This window comes from Podarcis gaigeae, assembly GCF_964106915.1.
Source record: "Podarcis gaigeae genome assembly, chromosome: 2".
In the NCBI taxonomy this organism is placed as follows: Eukaryota; Metazoa; Chordata; class Lepidosauria; order Squamata; family Lacertidae; genus Podarcis; species Podarcis gaigeae.
The window spans coordinates 70,758,498-70,772,692 of record NC_139679.1 but is presented as its reverse complement, the minus strand read 5'-3'; the positions used below and the strand labels follow the sequence as shown (position 1 = coordinate 70,772,692).

The 14,195-nt window shown below is 40.0% G+C and overlaps 2 protein-coding genes across 10 annotated transcripts in view; one reads left to right on the top strand and one right to left on the bottom strand.

Moving 5' to 3' along the window:
- Positions 1–14,195, top strand: part of CDC25C (cell division cycle 25C) — a 158,423-nt gene that overhangs the window by 55,933 nt on the left and 88,295 nt on the right. The gene's annotated exons all lie outside the window — the stretch shown is intronic.
- The window catches only part of KDM3B (lysine demethylase 3B), a 37,495-nt gene continuing 24,859 nt past the window's right edge, over positions 1,560–14,195 (bottom strand). For 5 of the 9 annotated variants that reach the window (XM_083726348.1, XM_083726346.1, XM_083726351.1 and 2 more), the window contains 11 exons: positions 13,675–13,957; positions 12,103–12,359; positions 10,723–10,989; positions 9,394–9,565; positions 9,080–9,170; positions 8,839–8,969; positions 7,314–7,433; positions 6,463–6,602; positions 5,880–6,056; positions 3,657–3,791; positions 1,560–2,787 (listed from right to left, as the gene is read on the bottom strand). In XM_083726348.1, the coding sequence (XP_083582474.1) occupies positions 2,707–2,787; positions 3,657–3,791; positions 5,880–6,056; positions 6,463–6,602; positions 7,314–7,433; positions 8,839–8,969; positions 9,080–9,170; positions 9,394–9,565; positions 10,723–10,989; positions 12,103–12,359; positions 13,675–13,957 (1,854 nt within the window). In that variant the 3' untranslated portion in view covers positions 1,560–2,706. The remainder of the gene's footprint in view (positions 2,788–3,656; positions 3,792–5,879; positions 6,057–6,462; positions 6,603–7,313; positions 7,434–8,838; positions 8,970–9,079; positions 9,171–9,393; positions 9,566–10,722; positions 10,990–12,102; positions 12,360–13,674; positions 13,958–14,195) is intronic. The other 4 variants (XM_083726349.1, XM_083726347.1, XM_083726352.1 and 1 more) reach the window with 1 other exon arrangement.

The following is a 14,195-nucleotide window of genomic DNA, read 5'->3' as shown; positions in this document are numbered from 1 at the left end:
TCCTCTAGTATTGCTGCTATATGTTTTTAGTAGTAGCAATTGCATGACTTAGGATACAAATACTATACACACTCAAGTTTATTTCCTAATTGTTCAGAATCTAAGCAGTAGCTGAGATTTCCCATTAAAAACCCTATGAAATACAGTGCAACATAGCAATATTTTTAATACTTAGTCACTGGAGCACAGATGAGAGAAGTGAAAATCCAGGACATCTTGAAACCACCACAAATAAAATATGGGTTTGCAATTCAAATCATTGCTGTGATTTCCACTAGCATTTTTTGTCCTGAGGCTTAGATGCTTGGCAGCCATGATAAAATGTGTAGTTTGGAAGGCATCAACTCCTGCTTGAGAAGATTATCCTGCTCTGAGGGAATTACTGGAGGCTACAGAAAAGGAAGTACCATTAATGTCACCCACCAAAACCAGTACAGTAATGTTGGCCAAATGAGACAAACAAATTGCTAGTAGTTATGATGGTGGTATTAACTTCAGCTATCATAGACATGTTATGTCTGAATACCAGCTGCTGAGGATCATGAGCTGGAGTGTGTGGTTTTGCTCATGCCCTGCTTGTGGGCTTCCCATAGGCCAGGCTGGCCACAGAATGCAGGGCAAGACGGGCCTTTGGTCTGATTCAGCAGGCCTCTTAAGTTCTAATGATGAGGCCATGTTGACAGTCTGGAATATATAGTGAGGAATTTCAGCTGCTGTCCTATGTGGTCAGTGCTGATGAACTAGAATTGTTGGGGAGTATGCATGCAGAGATGAGGGAATAGATCTCTGGGGGGTGGCTATTTTACCCCTCAGTCACCCAACAGATGTGGAGAGATGTGACCAGAGCTGCATGTCATGGCACTGATTCTGGCCTTGCACCAACACAGTATGGGAGCCCAAGTATGCTCCAGCTGCCCAAACCTGGGTATCCAACGTTGGTTGCATGAGGCAGATTTCAAGTGAGATTGCCAACGAAATTACGATATAGCTGTAAATGGATGAGGAACATTTTGCTGGTGGGTGAAGGGAAAACTGAAGGCATTTTGAAGGGGCTTTGCAATTCAGATAAATAGCTGAGAGAGTAAGCACACAGAGACTTTATCCCAGTTTGAGTGGTGTAGATAAGTGGAAAACCCAATGTTGGCTACATCTTGGTTTCTTCTAAGTGATCACAACTATGACATTTTTGCTCTCCCATAGTAACTCTTACAGGGTTTAGCCTGTTCTGAATTGAGGAGTGGAGTCTGTGTTATGCCGGAGTGTTTCATGGGTCAAGTTTGACCACATCATACCTATGAGAGAAATAAAATACACATGGGATTGCTTGACTTGTTCACTGCTGAAACCATGTTGCAGTTTTGCTGCCTCCTGAAAAAAGGTCATTATTACTATGTACTGAAGGGAAACGGTGCAGCAAACCTTGGAAGTTGCCTCTGAAAAATATGCATGAATGCAGCTCTCAGAGTTATGGGAGAGGAGTGGGAGCTCAGAAGCAAAGGCACTTCTTTAGCCCCACCCACAATTCCTCTTGCACAGATTCAGTGTAGGTTTAAAGAAGATTCTACAGTAAATGACTTTTATTTTTTAAAAAATGAAATAACCGTGAACATATTAACAGGCCTGCAGGTGGCACTACAGTACAGCTGGATAGAAGGTAGATATAGTCCCAATGTACAGTCAAACAATGGAATCCATCAGTTCAATGGTGACAATTCTGAATACAACTCTATCAAGCAGGAACATTTTACTGAAAATATTTCTGGACAAAGTTGATATTGAAAATTAGCTCTGGGAAGTATAAGTCCCAATCTAGAACTGACAACTGGTGAACTATTACCTGGTTTGCCAGTTTAGGGAGAGATGTACAACATCTCCAAAACATAAAAGTTCTCCCCCCCCCCCCTTGCATTTGTGGAAACTGGTGTTGGAAGTCAATTTCTTTTAGCTCTCCTCTGGTCAATTGTGCTATTTTGGATTTATTTCTAAGAATCATTTCTTGAAAGGTTTTACTGAAAGGAAGACTAAACACAATGTGCCTTTCCTTGTAACCCAGGAACAGTTGTGGTATTTCAAATTCTAAAAATATCTACTTTCATGAAATACTGTTTCACTACAAACCTAGTTTTTCACTAAATACACATTTTTAAATCCTGGAGCCATCAGGGAAAAAGTGGTTTCTCTCTGCGATTCTACAGTGTATAGCAAACTCTTAAAAAGGGAGCATGAAGAACATCTTTCTTTCCTTGGCCTGTGTCAGACTCAGGAGGACCTGCTTCAGCAGCTGGGCTCCTGGTGATCGCACTCTTTCAGAGTTGGCTACTTAAGTCTGCAAGAGAATGTCCATCTTCACATCATTCTTTCTAACTTCTTGGAAAGACTAACTAGGCATGAAAAAGGTTCACACGTTCTATTCATAATAGGCAGGAACACCACATGGTTTCCATACAATTTAAATTTGCAAAAGGCCACAGGAAAGGAACACAGCACCTTTCATTAGGTGGGAAACTTTGCATGTTATAGTGACCTTCCTTTAGTTTCCTTAGTATTGAGGCAGCATAGAAGACGGTGGCTGGAGAGTGTAATGAATGCCATGGCATTTCTTAGCGAGAAGCGTTTGGCTCCTGCACAGGCAGGTATGTGCGCTCCCCTTCTATACTGTGAGCAAAAAAATGACTCCAGAGGGGGGGTGTTTGGAATCACCAGTTCCTACGACCTAGCCAGTTTGGACTCGTGAGCCTTTAGTGTGCCAACAGCATCTTTCACTGCATGGTAGATGATGTTCTTCACCTGTAAACAGAAGAAAATGAAGGCACTGAAAATCAAAACTCCGAACAGTCATTTCCACCTACTATGTAAGACACGCCAGAGTTTCTCAATTATTAATTCACTGTATTCATAAATGAATGTATTCATAAATGAATATGGGAAGGTGTCTAAGCTGGTAATACTTCTTACAAGGATACTGGATCAAACTTGAAAAGCATCCAATAAAATATTACATTCCAATATGAATGCTGATCTCCCTCCTCTCAAACCAAAGTCAGGAGAACCCCTTAATTGCCCCCCCTTTTGGCAAAACATGTACACATCTACTATGATAATCTTTTCTTAGCAACAGGCTAAGCCTTTGATACTGGTTTAAGTTGGATTGCATCCAAAAGTATAATGTGTTAGTGGAAAAGCACCCCCACAAGGCAGCCTTCCTTATGACCTACTGCAAGCCATTCCAGAGCATCCAGAGGGGTCTTTTGAAAGTGCAGGGGGCTACAGTGAAGAGGAAACAGGAAAGCCCTAGTGGAGTTCTTCTTGCCCTTCTTTAGGTTCAACCCATTTTATAAGAATTCATTCGGCTAACACAGGGTTCAAAAAGTAAACAAAACCCAAGTTCATTGACCCTTTTTTAAATAAAAAAAATGCCAAAAACCACCATAATTTTTCAAGTGACTTGCCTAAGATCCAGGACAAAGCACACCTTTCGGAAATTCCCTCCCATGCGTCAATTCCCCACCCCCCTGCCAATGTATGGCAGCCCTAGCTAACATGCCCAGCAGCTAGCTTATAACTTTAGTCAAATTTAACCCTATGCAATTTTGCAAATACTTTCTGCCAAATCTGATATGTGCTTTAGAGGTTGTTCCATGAAAACAGATGCTTACCTGCAGCTTATCTTCATGGTTTGTGTGAGTGTTAGACAGGTGCCTGAACTCCTGGGTTAGGCGGAAGCAGTGTTTCACATGTTCTGGAGATACAAAATCTTCTGCTACTTTAATGCAGCTATACAGATTATGAACCTGAAAAAATAAGCAGCAGAACCGGGTGCTAGATAAACATCAAAACTCAACAATCCAATGTATATTCAAAATATTGCTTTCTGCAGTATAAATAAGATTGGTAAATGCTATTTCAGTGTGTTCATGAGCCACATCTAACAGGTAGAAAGAGATCAGATGTTCAAAGTAAGTTTTCCAAACTGCCTTCCATTCAAATAATGACTTTGCACTATGAGTCAAATAACAGTGTTTCATCAATCAGGCCAGATTGTGTGGGAAATATGTGATTATTTTTTCTAGGGTCATTTTATATTTTAAAAAATGATGAGGCTTCAAGTTAATACTTTTAAAGGAAGACCAAGATGACAGTAATAACCAAGATCAAGAAAACCGAGAAAACAAGAGTGGAGAAAAACAGCTCTTCACAATGAAGATAGGAATAATAAAAAAAACCAGCGTTGGGTAAGAAAAGTTAGGAGTGGGGCGGATCACTCTGGAAAACAAATTTCTCACTGTCCCTTGAATGATGACCAAATGGTGAGATGACCAAGCTCAGGCAATCATCTCTCAGCTAAATAAGTCAGGATGCACAGAAACCTTCTGCCCATGCACGCACTCCTCCTCACTCCTCTCATTATTACATTCTGCAAGTCACCAACTTCCTTTTTCATCCAAACCAAGAAACTATGGTTACCAGCTTCAGAAGAAACAAAGATATTTAAATAGTGGCTTAAAATCCTGCCCTGTTCTGAAACTGGTAGGCACAGGGTTCAATCCAGAGGACAACTCTTGGAACAGGGCTTTATGGCTCCCCACCCCAAGGCCCACTTCTCCTCCATAAGCTGCTCCTGAAAACGGACAGACTCACTGGACTAGCATAGGATTTGGTGCCAAGTGAATGAGAGAAAGATAAGAAAACTGGAATAATTTAGTGGGGCCACTTTGCACGAGTCAGTTTCCAGGTTCAGATGAAGAGCAAACTCTGGTTAACTGTGGATTTCTGAGTTTAATTGCTGTGTTCTGCAAACTGAAGGAAAAAGGAGGATACATGTGAGAGCAGAAGGCCTGTGCATATCTTGGCATATTAGGCCAAACAAAGTTTACACCTGCTGCTTAACTGCCTCCTGAAACAACTGGCAATCATGCAGAAATAATTATCACCACTTTAGCATACACCTATGGTTTATGATGTGCATGATAAAATTTGCAAGGAGAATTGCACTGTAAATAAAGTTCAAATTCTTATTTAACATATTTATATACTGTTCTTTTGCTCACAGAATACTGAAGAGTTCAGTGGTATAAACAGGAATGAGAAACCCCCAGTTCTCCACGTGTTTGTGGGCTACAACTCCAGTAATTCCTGACCATTGGTCATGCTGGGTGGAGCTGATAGGATTGAACAATATTCAGAGCACCATAGATACCACAATCCTGGTATAAGAGTAATAAAAGGAGACAACTACAGCAAGCAGACAAGATCCAGAGCTGGGATGAGGGAACAGTTTTAGCCTGAAAACAAATTATTGGTTCACACCTGGGTGCTAGGCACTACAAAGTTACTGAATCCTTGCTAGACTCAAATAACTAGCTGCACCCAGAATGTACAACAAACATTTTATTGCTTCACCTGAGAATCCCAGATAGTGAATTTACACTAAAGTAAACACGCTAAGCGCATATGCTGATATTTTACTTTTAATTATTTATTCTAGTTTCCCGTATTCAAGGAATGTGGACCCCCCCCCCAACCCTTTCAAGAACTGGAATAAATTTTTGAGAAAAACATATGGAGCTTGAGACCCAGGAATAGTAGACATGGAACTCTATAGTAAGGTACTGAAACTTGACACTTCTGAGAACTAGAGTTCTCTCAGTCCTTATTTCAGCTTCTGGAATTTTACCAAGCACAGTCAGCAGGTTTTCAGTACTCTAAACTTGTTCCCGCCCCGCAACAGAAAAAGCTCAGGAAAACCAACCTAACCAATTGTACAGTGTTTCTGAAAATTCTGTTACCTGTCACATTCTAAAGTTGTGCTCTTTTTGGAACGCTTCATGAACAACTTGTTTTTTGCCCTACCCTTTTCGGCCCTAGCACTCCACACTCACCTGGTGAGGGGCCCCTGCAGGAATAAATACAGCATCTCCCAGGAACTGCACTATTGCCCAGCCTTGTACTCCATACTCCTCATACAGACGCTTACGGAGGGTCTGGTCCAGGTACCAGCTTTGGTCATGGATTGGGTCATGATCTGGAGGATTTTCTTGTCCTTGTTCTTCACCAACCTAATACAAATGTATCAGAGTTTAATGCTCCCTACTTGCAGATTTCATCTTCATCTGTATTCAGCAAACAACCGCAAGTTACTTTATGATGAAATTCTTAACTTTGCCTAAGGTGGACTTTACAGCTGCCCTAGTCCATTCCCAGACTATTTAGGGCATGAATAATCCACTCTTCAACAAGGTTTTTAGGGCAGTCCAATTAAAATATTGGGACACAAGTTTTATCAGAAAGTATACTGTATTGTTTTTAACACTTGATTGGGAGCCGCCCAGAGTGGCTGGGGAAACTCAGCCAGATGGCGGGGTATAAATAATAAATTATTATTATTATTATTATTATTATTATTATTATTATTATTGAATAATGTGTGAAATATTAAACTACTGAAACATCCAACCATCACACCTTGCGAAGAAGTTCCCTGATCTTCTCAGCATCCTTAGCAGCATAAATGTGCCATAGTGCTCCAGGCTTCTCCTTTGCTTCATGGATTCGCTGTTTTGTAACATCATCAGCGTCTCCCTCATCAATCGTTTTCAGCACCTCTGAAATTCACATCAGTAAGTTGCATGGCTTTCTAGTGTAATGTGTAACAATCAAATGAATTCAAGGAAGCACAAAACTACAGCCATAAGAAATTATCTAAGAAAGTTATCCTACTTAATGTTACAGGACAGTTAGGAAATTTGAAAAGACCAAATCATACTTTCTTTTGTAATTCTGGAAAAAGCACTAAATTTGTTCCCTTTGTCAAGAGCACATCATTTCAAGCCTGCAAGGGTGCTTATGTATGCCTAAAAATCATATATTATGTTTGCACTATCCATATATCACAAATATATAAGCTAAGAAACACATCAAACTGGTGACATTTGCATTTGTGCACAGGTGATACTTTCAATCAGGACTCCACTTCCAAGTTTCATCCGGGCAGAGTTAGCGCCTCACAGCAGTACTCTGCTTATTATAATGTTCTGCATGATTAATAGACAGGTATCTTATTTGTAGAGAAACTGATACATCTACTCATGAGTAAATTCACATGACTAGGCATTCCAGTTTGCAGCTGAACTATCTTTTTTGTCCTCTGATTACCTTTGTTCATATGTATTACCAGTGTGCAAAGAGCAACACAAGAGCAGAGAAGAAATCAAAACAAAAAGAAATTAAATGGTGCAGGCCTAATATAAGCAATATTTTGCATATCTAGGGGGAGATTCAGAAGTTAAGTTAAAAAGATTATCGTAGAAGTTTACCATCATCATGAGAACCTTCCCCGATGGGAATTCCAACGTACACCATGACGTTAACGGCATCTGACACATCCAAATGCAGATTGGTTGTACCAACTCTTCTGTCTTCTGCTGTTATCAGTCCTACAAAAAAGCAGCAAAGAAGAGAGACGATGACAGCAAGCTTGAAGCTACTTGTTATAGGTATGCTTTTTTATGCTACATTCAAAGTATATCATCACCACACAGAGAATATTCAGTTATTAGCCATGATAATGTGAGCAGTAGCAGAGATACTTGATCTCTGCTGATTAGATATATCAAGGGTAGCCAACATGATGCCTTTCAGATGTCATTGGATTCTTAACTCCCACCAGTCCCAGACATTATTGTCAAACGTCAAGAATGAGGGGGCATGTAGTCCAGCAACATCTGGAGGGCATCATAAGGGCACCTGCTATGCATGTTTAACTATAAAAGGAGCCAGACTTAAGGTGCAAACTCCCTATCACTTTGTAATTGCAGCACTTAGTACAAACAGATGTTATGGTCCACTGCTTCGAATCAACAAATGCACTTTATTGAATATTTTTTATCACAGCCACTACCACACTCGAAGTGGCACACAATCTGATAAAAATAAAATGCACACAGAAAAACCACCAAGGACTCAGCTCTTAATAGGTGTCCTAGAAACACCAGCAGAAAGGAAAATCCAGGCCAATCACCTTCAGCCAATAACAAAGTCTGTTCTGAAACATCAGGTTTTCCCAAGCCAACAGAACAAGGGGGCATCAAAACATGTTTCCGGAGTTGACGATCAACGCTTCCTTTAGCCGCTTAAGGAAATAGCCCCTTCTTCTGTGATCTATTTACCACAGCTAGCAAAAGCTTATTGAACTTGGGCCAGGCAGATTTACCAGCCAAGATGGACAAGGGTTGAGGATTCGTCTCCCAAGAATCACATCCATTTGTTTGGAAAATAGTAGTTGAAACCTGCTCATCAAAACTGGACAGGCAGATGCTCCTGAATCCCATACCCAGATCTGCTCCAACACTGGAACCCAAGTTAGAGCAGATGTGAGTGATTTTATCTGCAAAATAACTTCCAAACTGATCACAGCGAGTCTCAGGGGCTTCTCTCATTGGGATGAGCAGACGAAAACAGTCCTTTTACAGGTTAAGAGCACATGGATGCAACTGAATATGGATACATAAACTAGTGTAAAAACTCATCTGCTCTTCAGTGTGATGGGCATGGGTCCTTGAGTTCTCTTACCTGATTTGCACAGCATCATTTCATTTTACAAAGTTCTCTTTGATTCTGACAACACTGTCTGATTCCATTTAGTCTACAATTACCAAATTATATTCCACTTCTAATGACATTATACTTTTAATTAGAAGCAAAGAGATTTAAAGGAAACAAATTAATTTTATGACTCACATGGGTAATAATCCATCTAACTCATTTACTTCTCAGTCCATATACTTTCATAAGACACAAACTATGAGTAGGGACAAAATTATGCTCTCCTGGTCTACATACCATATGCGTTGTACATTTTGGGACCCAGATCTGGTCGTACAAAGTAGCTTGGCAACCTTGATGCCAGATTCAGTCTTCCATCCCTCTTAGTGTACTCTGGGAGAGGAAGGTTCTCCATTAGGTCCTCAAACCTGAAAAGGGCAAGTACCATGTTAGACACTGGCAAAGGCAAAAAGAATACATTGCTAGAACACCAACAATTCTTACAGAGGCCCAGACCCAGAGTAACAAGGGATCTTACCTTGTCGGCATCATGTCTCTAAAATCTTCTCCCGGAGGCCAGTCCTTTAACTTCAGTACCATGGGCTGTCCATCATCAGATCTTAGACGCTCTGAAAAGAAATAGTTTTACTTGGCTTGTATGTTGTTCTATTGCTACAGGATTTTTTGGGAGTAAGGGAGAGAAGAATGAAACCTAAATCCATAATGAGAGATCTGGGTTTAAATCTCCTGTTCAGCTATGGCATTAATAGTGTCATAAGTTGGGGCAGAGACTACACTGATGTGATAGATAACTTTTCACAAATAATATCAACAAAATTAGGTGGCACTTACTACAAATGACCTCAAAGCCATCCCAGAAGTCACGCACTTTCACATCTGAGATTATGGCACAGTTCCTACAATTGACCAGATCTACATCCTGATCTCCAAATTCTTGACTAAAGGCCTCTGGTTTCCAGAGTTCAGGCTTCAGCTTCTTATGAACACCAGAAACTAAAACAGGCTGTAAAAAGAAAGAGGAGGTATTATTCCAAAATGACAATTCGCAGAAGGCATTTTATTTTTTATTTACTAATTTATAATCTTTTATAAAAATATAGCCAGACAAAATGAAAATAAGAAACCACTATGTTTCCAGTATTATTCGTTAAAAAATTTCTGGTCTGAAAATGTAAGAGATGGAAATGTTGGCAAAGGACCAAGCTGTTGTCGTTTTGTTTTTAAAAAATGGATTCGTAAATGATAGACTTGTTCAAGAAGAAAAACAACAATAATTTCTGCAGGAAGGCTGCAACTCAGATAAACAAAATGAACATATATTCTCCACTAATCCTCTGTATATTTTACTTGGCTGCCTTAAATAAGTTATAAGGAGGGAGCGTTCAGAATTAGTAGACCTTTTAACAGCAGCAAAAATAATTACAGGCACCAACAGAAACAGAAGCAACTATGGAAGTCACTGATTGTATGAAACAACAAAACAGAGGTAATAACAGATATGCTCTGGTTGCTAAGATATCATTTTGTATAAATACAATATAAAAAAGAAAAATTAAATAATGTAAATTCAAATTAAGTAGGTAATACCTTATAGTGATAAATTTTAAGACTATTATATGTTATTATAGATTATGTATTTCTAATATTTTGGTAGGTTTCGTAAATTTATACATGGATTAAAAAATCAAAGTCCAACTTCTGTGCTAAGAAAAGCTATTCTAGTTTTATACAAATTGAAATCTATGGGCTGATGACCATCTTTTGATAATACCCAATATATTTACCTTTTTAACAGAAGCACTGAATTCTAAGCTTCTGGCTGCTGGAAATCCTGGTCAACCCAGCCAAGTTCTGAATATTCATCAGGCATTATCCATATTCTATCTAGCCCAATTTCCCAACAATAAGGGCCCAAAACTTGTTGCTGTAATTTAACTGAATCCCAGGGTTCTAAGGGTACCACGTCCTGTTCCAGAAATGAATTTTTGTGCTTGTATCACACATAGACGAGTGCCATTAACTGTGTTTTGTCCTTCAACCTTAACCTACTAACAAAGTCTGCACCAACATAATTATCATTAAATAGCTGCTAGTTTGTTTTAAGTACAATGAAAATTTTGCCACAGGCAGAAAGGATGTCCACACAAACTTTTTATTTACCTGGCCCTGTTTCCAACACTCCCTGAAGATCTTCCAGTTGTTTTTATTGCTGGGGTCATGGAGACACAAAAGCCTTCCGTCACAGAGCCAAGAATGGGAAGTGTGTGGGTCCAGCACATTTAATCCCATTACCATCTCTTTCACTTCTTTCTGAGTATCAGCCACGTTGCTTGCTCGCTTGGCAGCATCAGACGTCTTCTTATTTTCCACCACTGAGGCAATAATATGATCAAGGAAATTTGGCAAGCTGGCCTTATTCTTAGCACCCTAGAAGACACAAATCCACATAGCAACCCAAGTCTTGGGTAAAGAATTAGAATATACTGCCTGTGCCACAGATTCTGATCTTTCAACTAACTAAACACTTTCTAGAAAAGTTAGCACACTAAAGTGGCTAAAACAATGCCAAGGAATTAATAACAATGTGTTGAACCAAAGGGGAACTGTTCCAGAAGCAATGCAAACACCATCTTGGTAGTCAAGATAACACCACAGTTAATTGGTAGTTGTTGTAACAATGAGCTCATATATGTTTATATTCACTTGCTTTGATAGAAGCTAATTGGCTTGCTCATCTGTGGGCTTGGGGCCAGAAAGGGGAACTATCTGTAAGATTTGGATATTTGCCACTTATGCCCTCATCTGCTCAGGCGAAATGATGGGAAGTCTTGGCCGAAGTGCTGGTGAATAAAGAATGTATAAATGTTTGCCTGGGTGTGGATTACTCATGACAACCTCTCACTGGGTCTGTAAAGGCTCCACTGTATGTCTACATCTCCTTCTTATAATAAAGTACCAGAACTGATCACTCTGGCATTTTCAAAATCTTTCTTTGGTATACTTGAACCAAACCACTCCCACGAACCCCCCCCCCTTGGGCCAGTGGACAAACAATAATATGCCTAAATAAATCTTATTTTGAAAAGTTCAGTACAGTGGTGCCCCACAAGACGAACGCCTCGCAAGACGAAAAACCCACTAGACGAAAGGGTTTTCCGTTTTGGAGGCGCTTCGTAAAACGAATTTCCCTATGGGGTTGCTTCGCAAGACGAAAAAAATCTTGCATCCCCCCGCGGGTTTCCCCCCGCTTTTTTCGCCCTTTTCTTAAGCCGCTAAGCCGCTTATCAGCTGTTCCGCTGATAAGCCGCTTAACAGCTGATCGCTGGAAGCCGCTTGACAGCTGTAGCGCTAATCCGCTAAGCTGTCAATGGGCTTGCTTCGCAAGACGGAAAAACCGCTAGACGAAGAGAATCGCGGAACGAATTCTTTTCGTCTAGCGAGGCACCACTGTACTGTATAGGTTTTCCTACCTAAGAAAGAGATCATACCACTTTAGAGGTATAAATAGTTGCTTCTTTAAACAAAAAGCGTATTACTTACAGTGGAAGCTCCGGAAAAGACAGGAGGAAAAGGGATGCCTGTATCAAGTGAAGCCTGAGGCAGCTTTCCAGGCCCGGAGTTAAGCAAATCGCGAAGACTGGAACCTTCTGTCTTGTTGCTTGAGGCAACTGGGCCCAATAAGAGACTATTAAAAAGCTTTGGAGTTAAAGGGGAGGCCTTTGCATTGGTGTTGAAGGAATCCAATCCAAAAGGTGACTGAGATTCTTTATTGAGCACTGACCTCAGTGATCCAGCTTCTGTAAAAAAGCAAAAAAGGCACCATGAGGCACCATGAGAAGACGTATATTTCCGCGCCCCCTCCCCCAAAGGAAGTATTTTGACAATCACAGAGGAGGGAAGTGAGGTTATGAATTGTAACAAGAGATTTCATAAGCTCAAACTTATCATAACTACCGCTACAATATTTATGAGTTCAAAACAAGTAAGCCAAAATAGCAGTTGTAATTAGAAAAAGATAGCAAGCGTGAGAGGAAGGAGAAAATAAAATATTGCATAAATACTAATGTGTATCTTTGGACATTCTTCAATTGTAGATACAATTCTTGTAATCATAAGCAAGAGACTTTGTGACTGCTTTTTAAATCAGCATGGAATGGAATGTCTTAATGTCAAAGGGCCAGTGTTTTATGTGTGACCTTCAAAGGTTTAGATATGCTCCAGCCGGCATCAGTTTAAATTTGTTAGGACACAAATCTTCCAGAAGATTTACAAAAAAATCCTAGTAGCTGTCCAGATACCAGCCACTCATACATTTGATCATTAAACACATGAGAAAAAAATGCAGTAAGGAGGTCTCAGTATGAAATCCAAGCAAAATAAAACCCAACCCCCACCTTTACACAAGTTCTTTACCAGTTTAAGATATACTAAGATGGCCTAAGAAATGGACAAAACCAAGTAATTATGTATCAGTTTTACAAAGCCAAAACAGATAGGTTAGTCCAGAATAACTTTTAATCTCAAGGTTGTGAGTTTGGGCCCATGTTGGACAAAAGATTCCTGCATTGCAGGGGGTTAACTAGATTACCCTTGTGGTGCCTTCCAACTCTACAATTCTATGTGAAATGCAGGTGCAATACTACTGTTTGGATAGTTACCAAATTTTCAGACAGGCATGGAATTCCATGTGATATGACTCCCCTCACATCAAATAAATGATGTCAGCACTTGTGAAATTGCAACAGATGTTAAAAAGTAATTTTTCCAATGCAGTTGCAGCGTATGTGAAAGGGACATGCTGCATTTGTTTTATTAGTGCTGTAATCTTTTAAACATCCCTGAATAGCTAAGTACCCAAATTTAATCCCTTGGCATGCTTGAAACGTCACAGAACTATCTGTTTGCCATTTGGGTTAAGAAAGAGAGATGTCCCAGTGTGGATTATGAACATCAAGAGTATTAAAACAATGTGTCTTGACATGCAAAAAGCAGCCATCTTGGAGTGTCCCTGTTTTTTTCGGTCTTCTAAATCCTCATCTTCAAAAACATCCCTCTCTCTCCATGGTGATAATCAGCTCTCTAGCAAAAATCTTCAGCTCTCCAAGAACTTACCTTTTGTTTCTTCTTTTGCCTTTTGTGTTGCTAAATCTGCAAGCCAATGCAGTGCTGAAGAGGGACTTGTTTCTGGACATAGTGACTTGTTAGGTTTTGTCTCCCCACTGTTACTGGTTCCTTGAGCCTCTGTCTTAATAGGCTCCTCAGCTTTGTCCTCCGTAACTTCAGACTTAGGAATAACATTCGTGTCCGTCTGCCCTCCTTCTGTTGTCCCCGTGCCACTGGAGAAAGCGCTTTCATTTGCAGGTGTGGATACACTGGGATTCATACTGGGCAGCTGCTGAAACAGAGGATCACACACGGGGAAGTCAAAATGTGGTAACTGAAACTTAAGTATTTCTTTAAACAACGGAGACAAATGTAAAGTTGTTTTTTTTAAAACTAGCAATATTAAGACTAGACACAAGCATGAGACAAACTCAAAATATTTTAAGGGAGTCCATCTTCCCCCCCCAGTTCAGAAGGGTCTCTCTAACCCTTGGTAGAACATTGGGGTGGAGGGCTGCAATGGAGAATAG